Source organism: Fistularia commersonii, chromosome 6 (assembly GCF_037954325.1).
Source record: "Fistularia commersonii isolate RoL2024-O1a breed Wild chromosome 6, RoL_Fcom_v1.0, whole genome shotgun sequence".
NCBI classification, from domain to species: Eukaryota; Metazoa; Chordata; class Actinopteri; order Syngnathiformes; family Fistulariidae; genus Fistularia; species Fistularia commersonii.
The window spans coordinates 17,174,140-17,202,004 of NC_141289.1; the positions used below are offsets into that span (position 1 = coordinate 17,174,140).

Consider the following 27,865-nt stretch of genomic DNA (forward strand, 5'->3'; position numbering starts at 1 on the left):
TGCTAAATGCTAATAAACCCCCGTGACATCCCTAAAGTATGAGCACTGTTGTAAATACATAAAATGCTGTTGATTCGGTCGGCATCAAGGTGAAATAAAATGTTATTTACTCATTGCATAACTCATGGTTAAAATGAGATTACGCTCATAATCTGGTTACAACAATGGCTTTGCAATGGAGTGAGCTGTCAATCAAGGCTCGAACCCTCTGCGGAATGTAAATAAATGGAAGTCAGAGAGACACAAGGGAAAAAGCAGTCACAGAAAGAAAAAAATGAAACTTTATTTGTTTTATACTTACCAACACTTTGAAATTAAAACCTATGTAGTTACTCACAACTAATATAGATCTGCACATAGCAAATAAATCAATTAAAAATAGTTACCAACTTCTATCACCCTCCCGCCCAAAACTGCAATACACACAAAGAAAAGCTGAAAAACAATAACATGTCTTATCATTCTTTTTTTTAAACCTGCTGCTGCTGCCACGTGAAAAATGAATGGAGTTTAAAAAAAAAAAAAAAAAACGACATTTTTTTTCTACACAGCTCCTTTGTTCCTATGTTAATAAGTAAGAAAATGAATAAATAATTGCACATTGCACCCTATTATTGCATTAGTTGCAGTTTGTTTCAAAGTCAGGCATATACACAAATTCAAATAAATAACAGTTTTCAAACACTGAATAATACATGAATATTGATGTTATTGAAATCACACTGTCGCTACATAACATTCCCGCTTTGCAATCAAATTCATAACCCATTACACAACAACATCGAATTTGTCAAACTCAGCCAGGAATCCTTGTTTATCCATACAGATGTGGCGTTTTGGAGCGCTTAACACGCTGATACTGACACACTTGAGGGTGCGCATATGTACCAGGACGTGGGTGTATTTTCGTGACGAATAACCTCGAGCTAAAGTTTGTCAGAAACAGAATCTCAGCTTGTTTGTTTGACAAACTTTCTAGCTAATAATGAAAGAAAACAAATTCATAGTTTCAATTCTAAGCACTACTACTTCAGTTCACAAAATATAAGAATTATTGCAGAGTAATCACTGACTATGCATTGTTCAGTATATTGATACAGCATTTGGTCCATTTACATCATTACAATTCTGCCACAGAGCCAAAGTCATGCCCAGCGCTGGCTGCTGGGAAATAAACGAAGTAGTTCGTACGAAGATGCTAAAAATACAGATGTGTTGGACAGTAGATAATGTGATTCGACAATAACATTCAACAGCTGTTTATATGCATCAACACTGAATTGAGCTCAGCTGAGGCTCTGTAATGAGAGGACCTTAAAATTTTCCGGTTTCAATGCTGTACCCAATATCATCCTTACCTCCCTCTCAAATGAAAAACAGTATGACATAAATAATTTAGCTTCATGATCGACAAAAAAAAAAAAAAAAAAAAAAAAAAGTCATATGTGCATCACCACACCATAAATTAATACTCGCTGTATTTTACGGGGGCGCAAAACCAGCGAGGGAGGAATTGTCATCCAACTTGTCCTCTTTTTTTTTTTTTTCTGAGAAATAAAAACGTTTAAGTTGCTGACAAAGTGGTGACAAAAAAAGACATTCAAACCTAAAGCATCAAATCAACCGTTATATGACAATAAAAAGAACATGACAAATGAACAATCGTGAAAAAGAGACTGAGTGGTTACGCCCGCCCAGGCCCCATGGGTTCCCCCCAATGAACCCCTGAACATTCCTTGGCCCTAAAAATACCATTTGGCTTCGTCCAAATGTGTGAGGATTCTGCTTCTTTCCTTCTTTTTCAGACGAGGGAAGGAAGCTGAAAAGACGCAACACTTGGCTTTTAAGTCCAACTAATTCCTCCCACGTCAGAGGCAGTCCAGTAAAGTGGTAAATAGACTATTGCATGAGCGCCGCGTAGTTGACAAATGTGCTAAGTCATAAAAGTCCTTGTACAAAACAAAACAGTATAATAATAAGTTAGTAAACAATCATTTAAATTTTTCAGTTAGTGCTATAGCCACTGATTTGTCACTAATTTCCATTCATGCATCTATATCCTAAAAATTGGTACTGTTGGAGGGAGGTTATCTCGGAAAGTTTTTTGTCTGGGCAGGGTGTAGGACTGAATGTGAATGGCCAAAGACAAACAAACCAAAAAAAAAAAATAAAATAAAAAACACAGAAAAAAAAAAAAAAAAAAAAGAAAAATAGCGGAATAGAACAGGAGCACAAAGATATAATAATAGCATTTGAAGGAACACGTACACCGAACAGGTTTACTCAAATACACAACGATACGACACTGAACACATGCAATATAATAAATGATGAAAATCTAGGAAATGATCATGAGAAGGGAGGCTCAAGGAGTGATACCATTGGCTTAAAAGGGTCATGTGATGTAAGCAGACAAAGATGCAAATTGGGATGAAAGCAGAGCAGTCCAATTTTTTTTAATATCACTCTTTGTAAAATATATTATAAAATTTGATAATTTGGCTACATCCCACACACACACTCTGCCGATAGCATCACTGAGCAGCTGTAATATATGCAAATAACTACGTTCTACAATGTTTTCGATCAGTTACTATGACTTTTAATACTTTTTAAAATGATGTTCTATGACGCAGCACTGACAGAGAGAAAGCGAAAGAAATAGATAGAAAGAAAGAAATAGAATAGAATAACACAATTTCGATCCTAATAAACATTCAACATGCTTCAACAATTGTCTAAAAAAAAAAACCTAATCAACAGAGTATTTTTCTTTTTTTTTTTTTTTTTTTCAATTTTGATTGATTTTGGCTCTCTGAAAATAGTAATGAGCCCCCAACCCACCCCAGTCTTTGGAGTACAGTGAAACCGGGGTGGCTGGTAGTCATGGTTTTCAGAGAGCCAGAGCCAGAGTCCAAAGGGCTTCACCGGGGTTGCAGAAGTCAGGCATTGGAGAGGGCCAAACGGAGGAGCCAGTCAGGGATCTCAGGATGTGGTCATGGAAGATGGGTCGTTCCACATAGCCGCCACGTCTCTAAACCTAGAGGGGGACATTTGGATGGGTCGGAAAACGTTGCAGCCCGCTTTTTTTATTTTCTTTCGACAGTCGATCAATGAAGATTCGATACGTTAATAAAAATCAATGCTCCCAGGGTTCGATTCTTTCCGCGCTTTGGTCTCCCTCGACCTCAAGCTGAGGTCCTCAAGCGCTCGAGTCCTGCGGTGCTCCCACACTGCATTGCTTTCCGTCGAGGAAACCCAAAATTTCAACACCAAGCCTTAGTATTGGAAGAACGAGGGAGAATTTTGGGACGATCTCACCCACAATCGGAGCCTCTGATTGGCTAGCAACTGGAAGCAGTATACTTGAACTTTGCATCAAACGAATTTGTCATCACATGAGTAAGCCTTGTTTAATTTGTCCCCAAATTGAAAATAAGCAGTGAAAAAAATAGACACGCAAATGGATAAACAAATAAATCATTCAAATATACCATCCGTAACTGAATCAATATATACAAGAATGCAACATACATGTCTTATTCTTACATATATTGTGAGTTGGACTCACAATAGACCATTCTATTATTTGAAAAACTAGGATAAAGAGCCAAAATGAGGCGGCAAATATTGTAACTGAATCTAAGAGGTGGAAAAAAGAAAACTCCAACCGCTTGCCACTCAAATGAAAACTGCTACCAAATTCAATTGAAAGTTAAAATTGTTGAAATGAGACTTTGCTTTCTACTTGATTCAGTTCAAGCAGCCCTCTCAAATGTGTCAAGGCGTTCCGACATCGAGCCATTTCCCATTGCTGGAAAATGATATGTTTTCACTAGTTTCTTTTTGACGTTTTGAAATACATTTGCTAATCGCTGACGGATAATCAATGCCGCCGGCACACGAATATTCAGAGAAGAGGACTAGTGACCATGCTTGAACCGCTACACAAAAGTCTAGCCGAACAGTCAGTGGAGCTGGTCAGAGGACGGGATAAAAGAGTTTATTCCTTGTAGAAAAGATAAACGCTTAAGAAGCCCAAGCCGAATCTGACAGAAAACTATCCAAATTACATACAGGAAGGTTGAAGTCTTCGGACATTTTCTTTGAATGTCAGTGGACCAAGTTATAATCTGTATTTGTGCAAATATCCCTTGTGCATGATGTCCTTCTTGCACGCTGTTCTAAGTTAATTTCATTCACGCAGCAACACCAGATAAATATATTTTACAAAGACAAAATCTCCAATCTCAGTGTCTGATTCAAGATATAGGAAATAAAGCTACATGGATTAGGCCTGGTCTAATAGCGTGACATAAAGCAGCAAATTGTTCAGGTAAATATGAAGCAAAGTCAGTAGCCATATTCAAATGGCTCTAACCCCTTGAACACGGTTCAACCACGTCGACAAAACAATGCGATGGTGTATTTGAGCAACAATCTCGAACTGTAACCGCATGCCAATCACGCCAAAGGATTTTTAACATTTGTGCGAGGAGATTTTTAGAATGCAAAAAAGTCCAGGCAGAAGTTGAGAACTTTCAATAAACACAAACCTCCAGCTTGTTGCTTTGAAAGAACCCCAAGTATTGTGATAATGTTTCCCTGCAAAGAGCGCTCTGACCTTGCATTGATGAGGTACTGGGCCAGGCTGATGTTGGCGGGGGTCCCTGTGATGGTGATCTGGCGCTCCGATGACCCTTCCATGGCATTAGCAATTTTGATCTGCGCCCCAGACATCTGACGGATCTCGTTGATTTTGGTTCCCTGGCGTCCGATTATGCAGCCTATTAGCTGGGAAGAAAATGGGGGCGGGACTTAGGATGACCAGAGCATTTGAGCGCATTTCAAGCAAATGTTTTGCTTGTAATTTAATTTTGCAAATTAATTTGCTGTTGACTCTTCAGTGACTTCGGTTATATTTGGCTTATAATCAGATGATTCTCTTGTCTCATTACTTAGTGCATTTTTTCCAGTAATGTTGCAACCATGCATCTCTAATGATAAATACCCTCCTTTTAGTAAATAATTCACTGAAAGCGAACGCATTCTGATTTACAATCACCGCATCTTTGCCAGAAGTAAAGTAACAAATAAATAGCATATAAATGAATGTACTCACATCATTGGGAATGGTGAGTTCATGAGTACTGGCCTGGTTACTGGCATCCAGACCTGCTGCTGAACACAAAAGAATGACAGAGAAAAAGGGAGGAGGGAATAAAATACAGTTTGGCACGTTGATAGAGTGGAGACCGTGATCGTCTTTGCCTGCCTAGTTGTGCGTCACCGCGAAGTCTGGCTCGGCCCCGAGCGGAGCCTACGAACCCTGAACAGGCCCCTGATTATTACAGGTACTCTCTAAACAAAAAGTCTTTTGTGCATCATTTTTTTGAAACAAAAAAGGATGCTATGGGAGAAACCAAAAAAAAGCAAAAAAAAAAAAACAAAAACAAACAAAAAAAAAACCTCAACATCAACAAGAGCAGACCACCAGCAGGCCATGTCAATGGCAGTGCACCACAGAGACCAGCAGGAGGAGAACGACGAGAAAAAGAAAAAGAGAAAGGACAGTGACAGGAGAGGAAGAGAGAAAAGAAGTGAGGAGGAAGAGAGTGTGTTCATCTCTACAGGTAAAAACGAGAGAAGGAGCTTTGGTCAAGAGGGTCGTCGTGTAGGTGGGTACGTACCGGGGAAGGCAGGGGTGGTCTGTCCAAGGGGGGTAAAGGGGGTTTGCTGCATAGCCAACTGGTGGAGCTTGCTCAACTGCTGAGGGGGGGAGGAGGAGGACAGCAGAGCTATGAGGTCATCGTTAAAAAAACACACTCGCTCTCTCACACACTCGCGCGCTCACAGACTCGCACGTACAGGTCTGTCCGTAAAGGCTACAAGAGTCGAGTGAGGATCTGAGGAAAAGTAACAGCACAAAAAGGTGAAGGACAAAGACTGAGAGAAAGACACAGAAAGAGAGAAGAGAAGCCCAGAAAGGACTTGGCCTGAGATTAAGAGTGGTGTTTTTTTTTTTTTTTTTCAAATTCCCAATACGATCTTCAAACCTTCCTTATTGTTTGCTTTGAGATTTAAGGAGCCAGGCAACCAGCGGACACACAGCAACTAAGTAGCCTCCGTAAACTCCCTGGAGGTGCATTATATTCTGGCATTCGAGAATGCAGCTTTGAAAGCTGTGTCGAAAATACCGAGGAATTGTTTTGCACAGGTATCTGCCGAATGCAAGCCAAACTAGCCGGTATCGGTGTGCGATGCCAGTTTGTTGCACGGGACGCCACGGCGACCGACTGCAACATGGACTCTCTCCACCCCCCCCGGCACACAGAGACAGTTTTATCCGGCAAACAAACAGGACATACAAAACCTGTTCAGACTGGACTGCTTTAAAAATGGTCACCGGTTTGCAGACATACATGTATCATCCAAATTTAAGAAACGCAGTTTACGCCGTGACCCTGATATTGAGAAAAAACCCTTATCATACCAGGTGTACCAGGACTCCAGGAACTCAGGACACTTTGGCAAGCTAACATCTTATACTGACTCACTGTGCCACTGTGGCGTAAGCAAAGAAAACTCAAATAATAACAATGTAGCGAGGAAATATCTCTCTTCCAGATTGATCAAATGAAAGAAAGTGTTCAAATTCACAGGCAAAAGGATTAATGGCACTAAACAAGCCTCACTGTGTGGTAAAAATAGCAAAATGGACACTTGTTCAAGGATAGAAGGAAGAATGGAAGCTTGGTCACTGACTGTTACAAAATCGGCAGTTTGGATTGTAAACACACTATTTGCCCCAAATCCATATGTTTATTGATCATGTGGCAAGGAGACTAAATCATTTCTTTCTTTTTTTTGTCGATTTCCAGAATTTTGTAATATGCTGTATTCCTATAGAAGTTAAGGCAGCCGGTGAAATTATGAAATCATGAACATCACACACACACAAACACACACATACAAACTTTTTTTACTGAATAGTTATTTCATCAATAATGACGCGGATCCAGAACTATACATTTTATATTGGAATTTGCTAATTATTGAACTTGCCCATTAAACAAATCTTGCAAATAATTTCAATAATACTTATTGTACTCAACACATACAGCATACTGAAGCAATTTCTGTGAATAATGGCTTTACTGTAGGTTTTAATTTCCCCTTTCTTGGCTTAAATGGTCATGTGCTTTTGTGTCTTATTAACTTCTCATGTGTTTCCATCATTAGTACTGTTAAATGAATAATGTGCTTTTACTGTCTTTTTTATGTGCCAGTTCATAGATGCAATATAAAACAGACAGCCTAATTGCAGAATGTGTTGGTAAATTCTAGCACCATTCGGAAATCTCATATAGGATATTGGACATGAGACTCTTAACAGGTATTTTGTTACGCAAATCGTGAATAGAATATAATTCTAGAATAACCATCGTTGGCATATTTGGGAAAATAGTCCATGTAATTTGGTGAATTCCCAAATCTGATCCTGGCCTTTATGTCACTGACATCTGAATGACAATGTATTTGGAAAACCCACAAATAAGGCTTTTCCAGAGGATGACTGTATTAAAAGTAAGGTGAAACCACCAGCTGCCTGGGCAGATGGAAAATGTCCTGAATAATAAACGTCTTGGTTTAAAGTTCAAACGATAACAACATTTCCAGCCAAATCTGAAAACAGCAGCAGGCCAAGCCCCAAGAGGTTTGAACGTCAAAGAGACGTCAGAGAAAGCTCCATATCAGTAAAACGATGTATTAATATTAACATTTAATATTAATAAATGGGGGGAAGAGAGCCTGTGGCTGGAAGAGAGAAATAAGAGAGAAAACTGGATGAAGTATGCAGTGCGCGCTGCTTTGTGGGGGTTAGCACTCACATCTGGATGTGGGATGGCGTACTGTCCTTGAATGGTATAAGCCTGCGAACATGAGAAAAAGAACTTGTTTATCATTGGATACAATGCTAAAAATACACAAAAAAACACTTTTTTTGAATATCTAAAAAGGTAACATTTGTACACTTAGTAGTCAGAAAGTTTTTTTTATTTAAGTTAATTTTTCTCCTTGTAATAAGAAAAATCAAGTGGTACAAAATCCCTGTTATATTCCCATACTATTCATCAATCAGATCCAGTTGAATCAAATCAATAAGGGAAGACTGAGAGAGTGGGGAGGAGGAGGAGCGGAGCCGGAGGAGCCGCCCTCACAGGAATGATGTGCCTTAACTTATTGGATGGGGGTCGTGGGGGTCACAGAGGTCAGAACCGAGTTAAATTTCGTTTCATCAGCCCAGCCAGAAAGTGGTGCAAGAAAGAAAACATCTTCACTCAAAGGCAGTCCATGGCCAAATTTAACCTTGTTTTTCTCTAAAAACATCTAATGCTTTCGATGGCTCACGATGATCTAGAATTTTTTTTAATTTTTTTTAATTTTTTTTGTTATTAATGACTAATGTAGTCACTCATGCCACAATTTTATTACAGAAGACTTTCATGTGAAATGTATTTTTGCCATGAGTGTAATGAATTACTGGACAATATCACCTTTGTTGGTAAAAAAAAAAACAACAAATGAATAACTGAGTGAATGAAATCAAAATGAATAATCAAGCACACAAACGTACAAATAAATAGATAGACGTTGTGTGCAGGTGGAAAAACATGTGAATTCAGATTGAAAACGGTAAAATGTCATATGACGTTGGGATGGAAAAAATGGTGCTTTTCAACAGGATTCAGACGCTGTCTGTTTCCCGCTCACAGGAAAACAACATGCAAAATCAGAGCCACGGTGAATTTATCATTTTTTAACCTACAAGTCAGTGATTCTGTCGTCTTGGACAAACAGACTATATCTAAGTCCCATCTCACAGCTCCATTGAAATACAGCTGTTTATGGTGTGATCATTTATCACGTATCCATTGTATTTATTATTACTATCATTGTTGCTGTTTTTAATCTCAGTAATGGGACGACAAATAGAAAACTCAGCTTTTCTCTGTAAACTCACCGGACGTGGGAGAATTTATTTTGAGGCAAATCCAGGACGTCTTTTACGAGCTCTTCTAAGGGATCGCATTTATGCAGAGCCCTCATTTCTTGCGAGATGATGCAAAATCAATGTTTTTCCTTTTCATTATTTGTGATGGAAGATCTCACTGCTCTCCATTTTAATTTAATCCTGCTGGGAAATAATTTCTCTCTTATCCACGGGGCAAGAGTTTGGACTTTGCTGATAGAATTGTTAGATTTCACTGGCAGAAAATAGCCATTAAAAAGAAATGTTGTAGTGTAAATGATTTGAAGTAAGACTCCTTTGCAACTATACAAGAAATCATTGACTATTATGCACTCCACCAACATAACCTTAGGTTTTTGGTGGGTGATGAAATTGATGCCATGATCAATCTTGTGTCGCAGATGATTTAACTTCTTTATTTTTCCAGCATAAAACAGTGGCCACCAGCCTGCTGGACAAACCAAGAGGTGGAATCCACCCATGGGCAGTAAGAAAGAAAAAGAAACAGTGAAGTGATATAAACAAAGAATGCTTCAAACTAATTCAAACACAAAGAATTATTTAATAGGATTTTACTGAAAACAAACACACTGTCAATTTTATATAGATATGAATATTTTATATTCTTGCTGGAGGTGTGAGACTGTGCAATACAATAGATTTTAAATGTCGGTAATCAAATATGAACCAGTCATTCTGTGATAATTTGAGATGCTTGTCAGCATCAAGCACAGTTTGGGCTTTATTTTAGAGTCACTTTGCTATTTTACAGAATAAAAGGAGATTCATTCAGACCATTAGATATTTTCTAAGGTGCAATACAAATTAATAAATATAATGTCAGGAAGGTAGGGTTTGTCCTTTTTATGGCCTAAGATGTTTTTGTTATTGGTATTATGGTGTTGTTTTCAGCTATTTCCATTTATCTATGATATGTTTGCCCAAGGTGACTGAACTGAAACCCTGTTTTGATTGTGTTCAGGTTTTTTATTTGTAAAACACAGACAGAGAGATGATTTGTGGTTTAGATGTCTCCATTGCAAAAAACAAAACAAACAAAAAAAAAACTTTAAAGAGAATTTAAAACAACTCCAAAAAAGATAAATAAATGCATGGATTTATCAAGTCATCAGAAATTTAATTTATTTGTTACAAGTGCTTGTTTTTGGTCCTTGAGGCAGTTATTTGAGGTAGACATTTCATTAATGATAAAATTAGCGCTGTCAATTATAGCGGACTACAATATAGCAGATTTTATTTTTACGAATAATTAATTGCGTTTTTTCGGATGTGTAATTCGTCATTTAAACCCCCCCATGCCTCTCCTGTCCACTAGTGATCCCAAATCTTTTCCATCCTGACATTCATTTCGTGTCGCCAAACTCCTTCAGATGAATGAATTTGTCAGTTTGGTTCCTTTTTCCTGAGTTTCTATACCTTGTCTGGAAAGAATCTGACACTTTTTTTTTTTGATTAAAGGGACTTTTTTGGGGGGGGGCGGGGGTTATGGTCAGAGATACACGGATTACCATTTTTTCTCCCTCCGTCTTCATCAATTATTCGGTAAGTTGGCCAATTTCCCACGAAAAAATTGATGGATTTGTCTGGGAGTGAAAGAAGTTCACCCTCTTAATGACTAATGCCATTTATCCCGGTTCTGCGGTGAAGGATGAGAGCGAGGACGCGGTCGACAGCAGTGACGGTTTCATGCTAGTCTCAGGGTGGGCGGGAGGGTGGAGGGAGTGAGGAGGAGGGACGGGTCGGGGACGAGTGAATAAAACCTGGTGCGACACTAACAGGCAGTGGCTGGTGCTGCAGTAAGAGGCTGAGGTTGGCTGTGGACGCCCCCAGTGGGTCTGCTCTTACCTGGCCACCTGAAAAAATGACAGGGGTGGAGGCAGGCTTTGGGCGGTAGGGGATTGTGGCACCTTTCGGTGGGGACTGGGGAGAGCAGAGGAGGAGAGAGTGGGGAGAGGGGGGAGAAGAAGAAAGGGTGAGACGTGGAGAGAGTGTTAGAGCAGAAACAAAAGAAAGAGAGAGAGAAAGTTGCATAAAAGTGAGACCAGGAGGGACAGTGCCTGAGGGAAGACCTGTGACACAAAGTGCTCTTCACTGTGTACATGCGCACGTCCAGAATGTGTGTCTGTGCACGACTAAACTTTTCCCGCAACATCACTTTCAACTGGATAATGATGACGCTAAGGCTTTTAGAAATTCCTTAAAACATCTTTTTCGGTCGAGCTCGCGGAGACTTACAGTCATGTGACAAAAGTCCTAGTATCCATGGCTGGTGCCATCGTGACGGTCCAATGGAGAACCGGCTGTGCAGATAGTTCGAATTAATGGTGCAAGAAACAGAGAGACACCCGACATGTTTAGCCTGTCATTGCAGAGCCCGAACAAAATGTAGAGAAGCGCGTTCACCGACTATTAGCGACTAGAAACCCTGCGAGAGTCACGAAGGCTAGAAACGGGCTGTAAAATTAAGTTAGTTAACATGTACGGATGCTTGAATCGGGATCAGCGATACCGTCATGTTGTAAATCAGCACCATCGGATATTTATTTTTTCGTGTATTACTGCTATTTTCATTGCATTTAACCCTCATATTATGTTAAGGGTCAATTTGACCCATTGGCTCAATGGGTGAAATGGGTCAAATTGACCCTTAACATAATATGAGGGTTAAAACATCTCACCGAAAATATAGGTACTTTTTATCACCTTTTAGAATCACCACTCTGATCTTTTCCTGCGATCCAAAGCGCTTTACGGACGTATTTGAGTTTCCCATTTATTTCTCCAAGACAGAAAATAACGGCGGGGGATTCAGAGGTCAAAAGCAAAACACGTCTGTGTGAATTGAATTTATTTGCTGACATGTTCCATTCATCGGCCCGTCTGACAGCTGAGACGCCGGATGAAAGCATGTCGTCAAAATCAACAGATGTTAAATCGTGCCTGCAGATCTGACGGCACGCTGATCGTTTCCTGGCAGATTCTATCGTTTTTTATGACTTTGTTTCATTTTCTACACTGAAGGTCATCAGTTGGGAATTGTAGAACGCAGATACGTTTGCGGCTGCACTGTAAAGGTTAGAGACGCGAATGTGACAAATAAAACTCAATACTGATAATTCGGTGGACTAAACTTGATCCCGTTGATTTCATGTATCATCCCGGATATAATTTTTATAAATGCATGAGATTAAAATGTACAGACAATTACTTGAGTCTGAGCAGGGAATTAGATGACAATTTAAAAGCAACCAAAAAACAAACAAAGGAAAAGGATAGCTTGAAAATGAAGAAAATCAATCAGGAAAATATCATTAATAAAAGGAAGTCTGAGCTTTTCATGACTTAAAAAGACAGTTTCCCGATGCTAAACCGCTAGTAGAAACTTTGATTGTGAAGAAACATCATAAAATTGTATTACTGATGTAACTTTGCCTCCCCTTTAAACGTATTTGATTGTCTGGGAGAGACAGTCTGACCCCGAAAGCATCACCGATGCTGATTCCGGCCGTGAATATCGAGTGTTTTTCACCATCAGAACTGAAACGATAAGGAAGCTCAAGCCACTAATTGGGACCGGCTGTCCAGTCACCCATAACGGTTGTTTGTGATTTAGTTTCCGCTCCTTCATGCTGTACCTCGAGCATCACCACACATATCTGTTTGACACACTGGATGATGGCCTCCGGCGCCCCCGAGATGGTCACCGCTCTCTCGGTGGAGTTGGGAAGCATGTCGCCCGCGACCTGGACCTGAGCCCCTGTGGACTGGGGCGAAAACAAAACCGCTTTTAAAATCATCATCAGCCAACTCCTTCAAAAATGAGCAAAGCAGCAACTGAAAAAAATGAATAAATATTTGAAAGTAGTATAAAAAAATGCTCCTATTTCCAGGCTATACTGATATTTGTAGAAAACAATATTTTGTGAAATTTCACCTCGCGCATCTCTTTAATTTTGGAGCCTCCTTTGCCGATGAGGGAGCCGCACTGGCTGGCCGGGACCACCAGCCTCAGGGTTACAGGGGGTTTACTGGTAGCCGGACTGTTGCTCATGGAGTTGATTATATCCTGAAAGGAGGACAGACACTTTTTTTTTTTCCGGTATTGTGGAACTCTGGCTGTGTAGGAATCCGCCCTCGAGCGGTTTTGCGGCCTCGTTTCCGCAGAAAACTACGACCGCAGGTTGGCAGGAAGTTCAGATCCGAGGCGGCAGATAGAAAGAACGGAGTCCAGACTTTGCCCGCGGGCCGGGGTGGTCTCCTTGTCAGATGTACGGCAGGTCTACGGACAAACCTCATATCGAATCCAAGCGCCTCCTCGTTCACCCGGCAGCACAATTCGAAACCCGATAAGCCTTCCTGAAGGCGTTGCCTGCTAAATCCAAACTGTTGACTGTAACCTTTTTACCGTATCAAGGGTCTGTTTGGGTTTGTGGTCATGCAGCTGCTTAAAAAGGAAAATCCAGTTCATTGTGACTTAATTTCTTTTTGAATGAAATATTTTTGTAGTTAAGCCTCAGCAGTATCAAAGGAAACATCCAAAGTACTTGCATTTACTACATTATATGCCAAGTACAATATATTTTGATTTTTTTTTTCAGGAAAAAGAACATTGTTGGACAATGCCTCTACTGATAAGATAAAAAAAAATCCCCTTTAACAGTTTCAATTAACTTTTAGCACTTTTAGCAACATTTCCTGTCACAACTTGACATGATAAACAGCTGTATTATGTTCTAGAGATGTAAATTAAGAGGGTCACATTTCGGGACGTTTTGAATTGACCTCCGCGTGAACGGGAGATGCTCACGTCAGCAATGTGGTGTAATTATCAAACAGTCAAGTAGACCCTTTGTCTGCATACAATGACATCTTACAAGTAAAATCAGCATTATTGTCACAGACAATGATTTCATTAAATCTTTTTTAGGTCATACCGAGCCACATAGGAACTTTGACATGAATCAAAATACTCAGAAAAGTGAAATAATATAACATAATTATGATAATCTGCAGGACCCATTTGGATATGAATACAGTGGTCGATCATTCTAAGATTAATCAATATTATAATGTAATAATGATAATGACACTGTTCCCTTCATTCCGATTTTGCTTTTCACTGAGGTCTGTCTGATATTTGAGGGGTGCATGTTTTTCAGGGCTCGGTCGGGGCTCCCAAATCGAAACACTTTACCGGCCAACTGTCAGAGGGCGCTGCAAGGTTATATCAGCACATTTCTGTCCTACATAACAGGGCCGGGCCTGCTTTGAATTCCAATGAAAATGAGTTTGCATGGATGCGGAGATATGCGGAGGCGGACCCGTCAGCGGCTCTATTTGTGCGATGTTGTGCAGGGCCAGGCTTTTATTTGTGGTGCTGAGGATGTTCGTGTTGTACCTCCTCAAACTTGTACGCGATCATAGCGAAGGCCTTGAAAATAGCATCTGTCGGTCCGGTGATGGTGACTATTCGCTCGGGGCAGTTTCCTTCTGAGATGTTAATACGGGCACCGCTCTGTGCGGAAGAAAGAGATAAAATGATCAGTTGGGTCAAACTAAAATATAAATGAACAAATCTAACCCTAGAATATGGATTTTTGATAACTTTTCAGACTTTTAAACAACTGACACTCATTCTTCTTGCACATATAAAGTGAGTTACACACTAAGCTGCACTCAAATATCTTAATGCACCACCACTGCTCTATATCTATAATATTATTTGTAATAATGTTTAAACTCTTCCTATCAGCACACATGCAAATGCACTAAGGACAGCAAAGTAGGAATTTATAATAAAATATATGAATATGAATATAATGTATGACAATATATGAATTTGAATCTTTGAATGTAGTTGTATTTGATTCCTGATCAGACTGGGTACTGTAAGTAGGAAGTGAAATGAGAGTCAACAAAAATAACATTTTTGTTGCAATTATGCGATCTTTTTTTATTTTAATGTTATTCCATTTTAGTTGACTCTCATTTTAGTGGATGCATAAATCTTTTGCTGGTCTGAACCCCAATCGATATCAGTAATTTGATACTTTTTACCCTTTTTAATGTTCTCTATTTTCTTAAAAGTTAACTTCTCTTAGTGATCCTGTATTTTTGAAAAATCATCATTTACTCAATGTTTTGTTTCTACACTGTGCATGTGACAATAAACGCTTTGAATCTTGAAGCTTTAAAATTTTTTCTCATTTTTCAGGGTTTTTTTTTGGTAACTTTTGTCCATGAATAAATAAAGAAACAGGAATACATTTTTTCCCCATATATTTTCAGATTCTAAAATACAGGACTGTCTCAGAAAATTACAATATTGTGATAAAGTTCTTTATCTTCTGTAATGCAATTACAAAAACCAAAAATGTCATACATTCTGGATTCATTAAAAATCAACTGAAATATTGCAAGCCTTTTATTATTTTAATATTGCTGATTATGGCTTACATCTTAAGAAAACTCAAAAATCCTATCTCAAAGTATTAGAATATCATGAAAAAGTAATTTTTGTTTTTTTAATTGCACTACAGAAGATAAAGAACTTTATCACAATATTCTAATTTTCTGAGACATTCCTGTATACATTTTCCTAATACTTACATCTTCACGCATTTTCTTCACCGTTTCTCCTTTCTGGGGATTAGAGGAAAGAAGAACAGTGTTTAGATGCTGTGTGTTTTTTTTAAATAGACAATAAACTGATGTGAATCATCCATTGTTGCTGATAAATACCTTCCCTATGATGCTTCCAACCTCCTGCAAAAACACAAGCGCAAAGTCAATGACAAGAAAGGATGGTGTAAGAATATTTCAGGTTCATTTTGTTCTGCCGTACCTTTCCGTGCATCAACAGCCTAATGGTGAGGGTCACGTTTAGTCCACCTTCTGACTGGACTTTGATGGGCTCCATGTCGGGATTAGATGTGAAGGAAGGGACGCGGTCACGTGACAGAGGAATTCAAGGGCCAATGCGAGTGTGATGGTGGAGTCAGCCAGCCGGTCACCTGCGGCGCCAACAACACACACGCCTGCTAAGACAACATTTCATCTTTTCTCAGCCAGTTTCCAATCAACCCTTATTTTATTGTTGATTTCCTGTCTGTGTGTGTACTTTCAGTGCTAAATAACTTTGAGCATTTTTAAAAAACAAAGTAACGGTTTCTGCGCTTTTACTGTTATGCATTTCCATTTGTGATTTTAGTCAAAATTTCAAAAGACTAAGTAATGATTTTCAAGAGCTAAGTCATGTGGCTGTAGCTCCTGAAAGGAATGTAAATGGTGATGTTAGAAAGTATAAAATATTTTTATTTATTTCTGTTAGAATAATGCAACAATCATTTATTTAGTTTTATTATGATATAATACATTATGATAGATATATTGTATCTATTATAATATATAATGTTTTTTTTTTAAATATACTGTATATTATCTTTTGGGATGATTAAATAATGGTGCCAAAAATATATTTTACAGAACTGTTAATAACCCTGCTCTGGAAGAAAAACCTACAAGGTGGCTATCAACTGATATTGGTGATGGTCTGACTTCAGGAATAGCTTTTTTTTTGGGGGGGAGGGGGTATGATTTGATATTTTTAAAATTCAAATAACTAAATTGCAGTATATGGCGAGCAATATTGGAATTATAATCCAACTTCATGATTTGACAGATTTGCTTGTACTGAGAGAGAGTGGGCTGACAGCCTCGGAGGGAAGGATTGGATGAGAGCCCCCCCTCGCCTTCTCTCTATATATTTTCTTATTATCCACTGGTCTGGTCATCTGTCCCTCTGCTACACTGGGCACTTTGTCAAGCATTACTCAGACGAGAAGCATCATATATGCAGGCGACTATTTTCAGATATAGATGCGCTGCGATGCAGGGCAATTCAAGCAGCAGAGCGGTGAATATTGGGAATGATTCAAAATGTGCTTCAGCATCTTATCTGTATAATTCACATTGTCCAAATGTGATGTGTTTGAACATATAATATATAAAAAAAATTTTGACCACATTTTTAAATATAGGCAGGCGACGGTTAATGTCCAACATTCCTTGTTTCAGATCATTTATTTCACTTAAATGATTCACGTATGTACGATGAGATTTTCTCAAAGAAGTAGCAATAAATTACAGAAAAATCAAGGCTCAAGAAAAAAAATGTAAAAACGATCAAAGAAATTACAATCTAAAAAAAATCAATACATTATTGAATAAAAACAAGAACTGCAAAAAAGACTGATATATCTCCAGAAATAAATTAAAAATCATTAAATACTGACTTGATAAATCAAGAAGAAAAAGGTTCAGTTAGGATTTCTTTATACATCATGATATTTCCATAACCAAGCTAATATCGTGACAGCATTGACACTGAAAAATCACCAAGACTATGTTAATCATCTTGAATCTTAATTTCAGATCATGGCCTGCCACTTATGAAAAATTATTATTTGATGCTGAAAAATATAATTTTAAACACGGAGTTTGTCTTCTTTGTTCCGAAGCGGCAGAGACAACAGTTTCCGATTGAAAATGTAGGTCAGCATATGTCTCTTCAGTCCTGAGATGAGCCGTCCAACGGTGAGTGCCATATTTATTTTTATCAAGCCCATTTCAGCCAGAGCCCATCTAATTCTGGCTGACAAGTGATGTAATGACCACAGCATAGTGTAATACCCCAGGATAACCACTAGAGGGCGCCCTAGTCCGTAGTCTGACCTGTGAGACGATCCAGCCGAGGGGCTGCGACTTGAATTTGATGCCATTTAAAAAAATAAGTGAATATATTTGATATCAGGAATTACAAAAAAAAAAAAAATAGGAGCACGTCAAATATTGTGGGATGTTGTATTTTTTTTCTTAAAAAAAAACTGACCAGAATTGGAATTGAATGTTGATGGGTTTTAAAGCTAAAGCCAGATAATTGATAAAATATTTGAAATTGGTTACATATTTTCTGTTTAATTTGTAGGTAATGTTCACATTGGCATTTCATTCTGTGCTCGGTTCCTGATTTAAAAAAAAAAAGAATAATAGCTATTCCTCTTGGAGATTTGATTGCACTTACAAGAATATTGAGATGTTCCTTTCCTTTGTAGGGGAAAAAAAAGAAAAAAAAACAACAACAACAAAATCAATGATAATGCTGCCTTCTTTAAGACAATTTGTGAGAGGAAAATCTCCCGGAGCTGCTGACCTTGACGGGGGAGACACATAATTTCACAATCTGCCAATCAGAGGTGACGCCACTGTACGGCGATGTTTTTTATTTTTATTTTTTCCATCTCACCTATCACTCCTACCGCACCCCCATGCTCGCTGGCTAATTAGCAGATAAAATCACTGCTGCAGTTTCCCCTCGTGACGGAAGATGAGCGCGATTTATAACACAAACCTACGAAGCGACGACGCCTTTCAGTCACCCCGATATACATTAACATCGTGTTTTGATTACAGCCTGACTCATGCAGCGCGATGACTGACGGCTTGACCTTGAGCGGACCGACAACGTGTCGGCGTAGGTTATCAGGTTGAAGGATTGTCTCTTTAACTGCTCGACCTCACCGCCGCCTCATCGAGGCCTTTCCGGTGGACGTGACAGCGGAGCAAAATGCACATTCAATTAGGTTTATTCCGCTAAATGGTTGATGTCGGAGGAGTGGGAAAATCTGCGGGGAACTCAGGTGATGGTGGTTGAGCTGCTCCCACTGGCCGCGGCTAAAAGCCTGTGTGCAGGATCACATGGTGGCGAGTTTTCGTGTCGGAGCGAAGGCTTTTATCTAATGAAGCCATCAGGTTTGAGCACGGCGGTTTAAAGACCTGAACCTGGGCTGAAGTCCATCGATGAATTATCGTCAGAAATATTGGTTTAAAAGGTTCACTAGTTTAATGAAACGGTCTGCTAATAAATCAGCTCAATTCTGCTCAGAAATGGGTTCGGTATGATAACCGAGACCAGGAGGGTTTACTTTTATTTTAAATTTTTGGAAAATTCTAGTGTTCCTCTTTTTTTTTTATCCTTATTTGGTTAATTCAAGCGGCAATGTGGAATGTTTAAAAAAAATGAATAGTTTTCTTGTACTTTGTACTTAAAAACAAATAAAAATACAAGAAAACGGTTCATTTTTGTCAGAAAAAAAACTTTGAGTGCATTTAAACAAATTAGTTTTTTAAATCCTTTCAAATAGTTAAATTAAATCCCTTTTACCCCAATTTCAATCTTGTTAATATTTTTCAGTTGTTTCGATTTTTAACCCCTTTTATTTTTCTCGCTCAGTTGATGTATTTGGTCAAATTCAGCAATTTCGAAAGATAATTTATCGAGGTTTCCTGGTAAATTTGAAATGATATTTTTTTTATGCTTTCCTTTTTCCTTCTCTGGTCAACGGTTAAATACATTTGCAGAGAAATCAATAACAAGTGTTTTGCCTCAGTACTGGTAACCCTCCGGGTCAACAAGAGATCAATTAAGCAAAGAAACCTTATCGACCCTCTTGTGCCTTGTAGGTCAAGCTTTTGTCGGCTTGATTTTTCTCTCACTTTTATGAAATACTGGTATATTTTGAGAAACCAATATTGTTCGTCTCTAGAGTTTTAACAGAAAGTGAAAATAGAGATCTAAATTTTCTCATTAAAACAAACAAAAAAAATCGTCAAAAATTCCATTTTTTTTATGTTTACATCATTTAGACACAATATGGATATGTGTAAATGACACTGTAAATGCATTCAGTAATATTAATCACTCCATTGATTAATGGCATTTTTTTCAGTCATGTGGAACTGCTGATTTTTTTATGACTCAGCAAATCAAGTTGAAATCTCAAAACATGAGATTCAAACAACATGCCAGCCAATCGTGGATGACACCGCCCCAAAAAAGAAAAAAAAAAAAAAACACACACCCACAAACTGATTCACCAATTTTTTGTATCCTAAATTTGCCCAAATCCTACTTTAGATTTTACAAACTTTCAAGAAATTACCTTTTAAAGATTCGGCTTTTTTCTTTATTGCTTTTAACGATAATTTCTCTGCAAGTTTTAGCGGTATTTTTGCGACCCCTTTGAGATTGTTACATGCTGATTTTTGGTCAACTTGTGTTGATTTTTTTTTTTTTTACTTTTATTTTTTCCCTATTCATATTCATACTCATTAATCTATCTTTGTTAACAATAACAACCGAAGCGGACTATTTTTAACATTGTAAATTTACACTGAACTGCAGAAAACCATCCCATGATCCCGGAACAGGGTTTACACTTACACTTTGGAAACTCTTTGATTAAGTAAATATTTAATTAGCATTTTTCTGGCAGATAAGAAGGAGAATCAAAACACCCTGAGGGAATTGGGGAAGATAAAGAGCCACAGCATAACAGTCAGAAAATAATTAAAACATTGTGGATTGATTTAGATAAACTGATCCCAGTACAAGTGCTCTTAACTCGTGTCCCGGAATGATCCATTCATATCAGGCCATTTCTGCCTCTGAGACTGATTTTCTCATTTTGCGATAGTTTCGAGCGTATTTGAATGGAAGAGTGATGTGTTGCAAATCATCCATGTTTCTCCTCAAGCGAGACGGCAATTGAAATAAGATTTCTTGAATGCATTTTTTGATTTTATACTCAATTCTTACATTTTATCCTGCCAAGAGTGCAGTCAGTGCACCTTCATAAGTACTGACTTAACTTGATTTGCTTGTTAAATAGTGGTTACGGGTGAACATATAGTAATGCAAGTACTTCGGATAATTGTTGAATCATAACATTTAAGAACTGCATCTATATATATATGTATATATATATATATATATATATATATATATATATATATATATTGGAACAACTGGATGGATTGTAACCTCTCTAATCTTTGCTGCATGCAGAGCTACAGGAGAGGTTGGTTGGAGGCCAGGGGAGGTTCGAGAGATAAGGACAGGGATTCAGTTGCCAGCTGTCTCTCCAATCTCCCAGAGGAGACCAGATTACATAAAAAACCTTAATCCGGGTTTAAGACTCAAACCAGCGGTGCAGGTCCTCTCCAGGGGTGGGTCGGGGTGGCAAAGAAGTGCTTAATAAAGAAGTGCGGGGACACAGATTTTGGTTTTCGAAAGTTAACAGCATTTGCTGCGTAGGGTTGTCTCAGGTTTAATGCCGGCGACTCCATGCATTGACTGCGCTGCACAATAATGAACCCCCTCCCAGAATAAAAATATATCTTCAAAGAGCCTCCTCAGCTGTGATTAAGGCCGCCGCTGAGATTCCGCGTTAGATTTAGGTCAGCAAAAATGAATGTACCGGACCTCAGAGGCGAAGGGGGTCACAGTTAAGAGCTGAAATAGTATTTTGCACATACATCCTTATCATAATAGAAGTAGGTCAAGGCCTCGTGAATCATTTGCCACAAAGCTTGAGGCCATTTTTATATTTTTCTATTACGTCGTGTCATTTCTTTTCCCGGTTGCACTTTAAAGAGCCTAAAAAAAATTCGGTCAAAAAAAAAAAAAAAAAAAAGAACAAATATATAAAAAAAAAAATAGCCCCTTTGCTAATTAATCCGCTTGTCAGGATCCGCATTTCATCCACACATCGATTTTGCCAGTTCCCTCGCCCCCCCCCTCTCTGAAATCCGGGCAGGAAGTTGGGAGGTGAAATGAAAACTATACGGAGGGACGGTGGGGAATTTTTCATGACATCTGACAGGAAAAGTGGGTCATGCTCGGTGTTGCAGCGCTGCTAGCCTCCTCCTCTATGGCGGCTATTGAATTAATCACGCTTTACGCTCGGCTGGACAACGTAGTGCACAAAACGCATCCCCCTCTTCCGACCCCTTTGCCTCTCTCCGCGTCTGCTCATCGTTAGCCCCGGAAAAAGACTCGCGCATTGCTCTTAAAGAAACTTGAATCCGTGTTCTCCTTTTTTTTATTTCCTTATTTATTTATTTTCTTTCCATTGCCCTTCCATTTATCTGCCCCTAACAATGAAGAGATGCCCCTTTTTATACCAGGAGTCGCTGGCCTGTGAACGTTGGAAAAACATTTCACGTAAATTACAGACGGAGGGGAAAGCAAAGTTGAACGGGCTTTCAGGAAGACAAATGGAAAACATTAGTGATTAATAAGGTCGACCGATGCGATTTGTTATTTTGAACGGCTTTTAAAAAGTGTTTTATGGCAATGTTGTGCTTTCCGCGGGAAGTAAAACGCCGCTGCGGAGGAATTTCCTCACAGCCCTCGGCGTCACTGCATGTCAAGCCATCGCAGCCAAGTGATCATTCAACTCGGGCCTTTTCGTTTCGCTCCCGTCCGGTTTCTCCTGTCCAAACTCCTTTTAGCGTTTAAAGTTCCATGTCACACATCAAAAATGTATATATTTTCCAATCCCATGCATTTAAGTGGACAGTTCATCCACAATAACGATAAAAAAATATTCCATCTCGTCTGCCGTGCCCTTTATTTGACTCCAGGTTTTGGTTATTGGGAATAAAACTGAACAGATGTATTGATAGCGGAGGTTTCAGCTTCCCGGAATTAAGAAAAGAAGTCTAATCAGGTGTTTCCCGGCACGCCCCCGACTGTCAGTTGGCTATGGTATGTTGGCGTACGATCAACGATGAGCTACAAGCGGAGATACAGTTACACTGTCAATAAATGACAGACTGAGCCAGAGAGAGAGAGAGAGAGAGCCCTGAAATCCTGTAAAGAAATCATTAAATGGACGTCCGGTATGATCCCGGCCAAAGCTCCTGTCATCTGTTCATCCTAATCCACATATCTAGAGATATGTCATTATGATGTTTTGATACAAAAAAAAAAAACATCATGGCTTCTCATCAGAGGGTTCAGATTGAGAAGTTGCTGGTGTAAAACTGCCAGTGCAATTTTTTTTTTAAATAGCTGAACCATCCAGGGGAGAAAATGAAAAGTCTTAAAATGCACTGACGGAATCAGTGCATGTTAAAGCTGGAAAGACCTCAGAGAAAAAAATCAATGTGAAAATCACCGCAAGTATATCGGTCATCCTTTCCAGGCCAGAGTGATTTTTGCATGAAACTTTTAATCAGAGCCCTGTGCTGGCTTCCGGTGACAGGAAAACTAAATTCATCTATAGTTCGGATAGTGATTCCACATCTTCCATTACACTGATTATACTTGAAGGCTGGTGAAAAAAAAAGGGATTGTCACATTGGATGCAGTCAGCCAAACTGTTTTTTTTTACATAGAAATGTGAATGGGAAGGATAATCTGTCTGTTTCCATCCTTCACTTATATATTAAGGATGAGGTATAAGTTACATTTTCAGATTCAAGCAAAAGACATGATCCAAAATTTGAAATACTATCACAGTCCATACAATCCTGCATCAGTGCTGTTTACATTATGAAAGTGCTAGTACAGTAAAAATAAGAAAAATAAAAGGTAAAATATTTGTGATATTTCAATTGTTTGTAAATTTGCCGATTTATTTCAATATTATTAAAAAAAAGACATGAAAAAAGTTTTACTCTTCAACTACTGGCTGATAATCTTTCTAGTTTTTTTTTTTTTTTTTTTTTAAATATCATGATTGAGCATCACTATCACTTTCATGGGTGAGAATTGAACAGAATTCCCTTTTTTTTTAATTTGATATCTTTGGCATTATAAACGGACCTCAGTATTCTAAACTTAAGATACATTTAAAAATGTGCTTATCATATTGGATAAATCTAATTCCATTAGTCTTCTTCATCACACGTGTGCATGTTGAAAGAGGCCAATTAATGAACGTATTCGGAAAGAGGGCTCGTGTGTTATGTAGTCCATGACATCTCCTCTGGACATGTTTGTGGTCCAATTAAGGACAAACAAAAGGTAAATTAGCATGTGAGTTGCACTCTGCATGACCTCATTAATCCATATGTTTCTACGAGTAACTTCACACCATATGGAATTTCCCGTTTCCACAACCATCTGACACTTTTCACTGATTTCCATCCAGAGGGAGCGGCTCCCGGGACTAACCAGCGGCGATGCCCGCTCCCGTAACAAACTCCAGACGGATCGAATAGAACACGTTTTTCCGACTCCTGAGGTTTTCACCCACACTATCCCTGCATATGAGCAGCTCTTGTCTCGTCTGGCGAAAAGGCTTTTGTTGCACATAGTGCGGCGCGGCGGGGCGGAGGGGGGCGTCTACCCAATCGTTTTTCCTATACGCCACTATGACAGTGCTCTCAAGAGCTGTCAGTCCACATCAGCGGCCCAGCATCCTGATAGCTCAGGCTAAATCACAATCAAAACCCCGGCCACCACATCCTCCCAGGAGCGTCAACACAACCGGTCAAATCAGAGGAAGCAGAGGAGCGAAGAAGAGAACTAGCATCAAGTAGCTTCAAAAGTCTCTTGAACTGTTGAATAATGAGAGCGTGTGTGTGTGTCTATGTGTGATGCATGTGTGTTTGTGTGTGTGTGTGTGTGTGTGTGTGGGGGGGGCTTTACAATGCGGGCACACCATGTTGTGCTGCGAAATGCGACGCTGAGAGCTGAGCGTTAAGTCGGCCATTTTAGATTTGCCACAATTTGTAATGTGAGATCACCGCTTGTCACAAAGTCATGGCTTCCATAGCTTTCAGAAAGCATTCATGCAGAATGCGACCAGAACACGTCCCCGTTTCCGACTCCATGCTTTTCCCTCATATGTCACGCCCGCTTTTTCAAAGACTAAAGTAGGACGATAAAAATCTTAGCTAACCGGACTTTCATTGTTTATCTCTTTAATAAATGACAACCTTGTTTTGAACAAAGAATTCAATCATCTGCGAATTCTGAGTGAAGAATCGCACTTGAGGTAATGCCGAATGACATTTTTGGCCTAAAAATAAGGTCATCTGCACCGCTAATATCGCCGTGACGATAATTGGAATAACGATCGCGTCGAACCGCTGTATCAATTGGTCTGACCGTCATGTTTTCTTTCCCGCAGTGAGACATGCCGGTCCCGCTTCGCGCTGGACCGCGGATCGGTCCGAACCTTGAAACATTGACCGTACAAATTTCCCCCCCTCCCTGTTCATCACAGTTCCACAACAATAAATCTGCTCATGCTTGAACTGAATCCAAGACAATGGACACAAAACGATGATCAAGAGATCCCTTGATGCGAAATCGACTGTGCATAAAATTGTCCGTTCTCTGGGGAAAATGTTAGCACAGCGCACGCCACCATTTTTTAGCTGTGCTGTGGACAAGTTACGAAAATCTTCATCTGTTTAAAAAAAGCGAAAGTGGATGAGTCGATAGTCGCACTATGTTTTAGCTTAAGGCTCATTTTGGTTTATTGGCCTAAATTTCAAGCTACTTAATAATTAAAGACAATAGACGTCCTGACGTCGACCAAGTTTTCAGTAGTTTTATGTGTCTGGAAGTCCAGGAGCCATGACTTAAAGATATATGTTTTAAATCTTTGAAAGATCAATAATGAAGAAATCAAGCAGATTTTTTGGTCAGACTTTATCAAACATTGAGGCAAAAAGCAAATAGTTTACCTTGGTGCAGCGCAGGACACTGTCGACGATCACTTTCGTTGTTGCAGGATTAAATACCGCAAAGGGAAAATTATTTTTTTCCCCTCTTCCTTTTGCTCTGCCCTGGACAAACCGCGCCACCCGATTGGTCCGTACCATCAGGTCACATGAGCGACCAGCGGAACACGTGATGGTTCTCGAAATTATACGATAAAACAAGACTGGCTGGCATCCCCGATGAGCAGTTTCGGTGCTTTGGTGCAATATTCAGCTAACCATACTGTTTGTTTGGTGTCAAGTGTAAATAGGGCGTATGATGAGGTATAATCTGGGTGACCCGCCGCCTGGGTTTGCGACCCCCCCCTTTTTTTTCTACAACAAAAGGAGGGCATGCCCAGAGAGGCACGAGGGCATCATGGGGACATATCTGGGGATAAGGTGGTCTGAGTCAGAACTGTAGCCTTGGGGTGTTCATCTGTCTCACAGGAGGGTTATACACCCCCCGAAATCCAAAAAGCTATTGTCCTTGTCACCGTTGAAAACAACCGGCTCGAGCGGAATCTCAATACGGATCCAAATATCTCACATTAGTTGTCCAACTAATGTTCAAGTGAGCAACACCGAGGGAACTTTTGGGCCCGAAGACACCTCGTGATGTGGAGGTCAAAGCGAACGACCCCGGCGGAGCACAAACACATCGCCATGACACCCGTATTCTCTCCAGCATTTCTGTTCCTCTGCTTTTTAATCTGCTCCAGAGTGTGAGTTTGTGTGACGGGGACAGTGTGTGTCTTATCTGTGAGTGTGTATGTGAAGAATTACAGAGCTTGGGAGGCATCCCATCCAGATTTTCCAATCCAGCATAAATCCAGCCCTCATGTCAGATGGACAGTTGTGCAGAGCTTAATCTGACATTATTAGGGTTGGACGGCAGCAGCAGCAGCAGAATGCTGCGTTTAAGGGCGCTGCCAGGGGAGTGCAAACACTCTTGATGTCTGGATTAGGGACAATACAGACAATCAAAACCGTGTTTTTGCTTCATTGTCAGTTCTTTCTAATGACCAAATAGGCAAATTTATGTCTTAATAAAAAACAACGATAAAGCTTTATAATATATTCCAATATTCGTGGATTTTTTTTTTTTTTTTTGCATACCTATACAAAATTCGGGACATGCCATTACCTGCCTGCTCGACTGTATAATTGCCCATGGGATAAACTACAAATAGAGCATTAAATTAGCTCCATTTTGAGGCAAAGAGGCAAAGTAAGAGCGTGTGGGGTAAAATGGAGTGACGCGTCAGAGAGGATCTGCCGTCTATTCCAAACAACACTGGTGGCTCACCTTCGCAACCAAAAACGAGAGGGCGACGGAAGCCCTGGAAAAAAATAAAAATATATAAAATTTACATAACATTGTATTAAAATTGAGTCTAATCTTTATCGGGGCTAAATGCACTCCGCCTCACCCACTTTGGTGGCTAAGAGGAGCACAATAAGCCATCTAAATGAAAACCTCAAACGGAAAAAAAAAAAAAAAAGTCAGTCTTGTTTAATGGAGCTGAGCTGTCCCTTCCGATCGGGCCTTTTTTTTAACCGAGCGAACACTTCAGTCAAACTTCTTACCGGATAAGATGGAGGGAAGCTCCCGATCAGGAGAGAGGAGGTGCAGTCTAGGAGTTTATGACCAAGATGGCAGATTTTGGGCACACTGAGGGGGTACGGGAACAGAGAGAACCCTTTAACTTAATTAACAACCCCCCCCCCCGCCCACCCATGGCCTCCAGCAAGGTGATGAACCCTGGCTGGTCCAGCAAACACAGACGCCCCTATTTCCACCCCGCCCTCACCAGAGCATGTCCTCATACCCGGCCACATCTCCGATCAGGGTGCCCGGGTCCTAATGGAGGCAGAAGGGCGTGAAGGAGAGAGTGAGAGAAATATCACAGACAGTCAATTCCGCTGATTGTTTGGAGGAGAATTTGCGAGAAGCTGAGATCAAACCGGGAAATACACTTTCAGTTGTTTGTTGAAAAATATGAATGTTTGTTGAATAATTATTGAAATGGTTCTGGTGGTTGATTTCGAAGATTTTTTTTCACTCGGACACCGTCTCACCACCAACCGCCAAGGTAACCGTATGTATCGAAATATTACAAACTCACCCCGCATTATTTTAAAATAATTTTCGTATAAATTCAGAAAAGGAAATACGGGAACCATGCATGTGGAGACCAGGTCATTTGGCTCAAAGCCATCTCCACCACTTTCCTCAGCAGTCGATGA

General features: G+C 39.6%; 1 protein-coding gene across 5 annotated transcripts; it reads right to left on the bottom strand.

Annotated features, from left to right (window-relative positions):
* Nucleotides 1-260: 260 nt before the first annotated feature.
* LOC147233538 (poly(rC)-binding protein 3-like) lies at nucleotides 261-27,285 on the bottom strand. 5 transcript variants are annotated; one of them, XM_086148447.1, is made up of 13 exons: nucleotides 27,206-27,285; nucleotides 15,900-16,068; nucleotides 15,797-15,820; nucleotides 15,665-15,697; nucleotides 14,454-14,570; nucleotides 12,990-13,121; nucleotides 12,691-12,819; nucleotides 10,832-10,975; nucleotides 7,893-7,934; nucleotides 5,691-5,769; nucleotides 5,123-5,181; nucleotides 4,625-4,794; nucleotides 261-3,040 (listed from the first exon to the last, which is right to left on the bottom strand). In XM_086148447.1, exons 2-13 carry the CDS (start codon nucleotides 15,972-15,974, stop codon nucleotides 2,986-2,988), a joined length of 1,059 nt encoding a protein of 352 aa, XP_086004573.1. In that variant the 5' UTR covers nucleotides 15,975-16,068; nucleotides 27,206-27,285; the 3' UTR covers nucleotides 261-2,985. The 5 variants fall into 5 exon arrangements, with proteins under 5 accessions (XP_086004573.1, XP_086004577.1, XP_086004574.1 ...); XM_086148451.1 differs by lacking the exon at nucleotides 27,206-27,285 and adding an exon at nucleotides 25,601-25,734 and having other exon boundaries at nucleotides 5,123-5,178; nucleotides 5,691-5,766; XM_086148448.1 differs by lacking the exon at nucleotides 27,206-27,285 and adding an exon at nucleotides 25,601-25,734 and having other exon boundaries at nucleotides 5,691-5,766.
* Nucleotides 27,286-27,865: the final 580 nt, after the last annotated feature.

Coding starts and splice junctions, on each gene's coding strand:
- LOC147233538 (XM_086148447.1), bottom strand. CDS start 15,974: ATGGAGCCCATCAAAGTCCAGTCAGAAGGTGGACTAAACGTGACCCTC. Junction 15,821..15,899: donor GGCTGTTGATGCACGGAAAG/GTACGGCAGAAC, acceptor GTGTTTTTGCAG/GAGGTTGGAAGCATCATAGG. Junction 10,976..12,690: donor TATGTGTGGTGATGCTCGAG/GTACAGCATGAA, acceptor TGCTCTCCCCAG/TCCCCACCGAAAGGTGCCAC.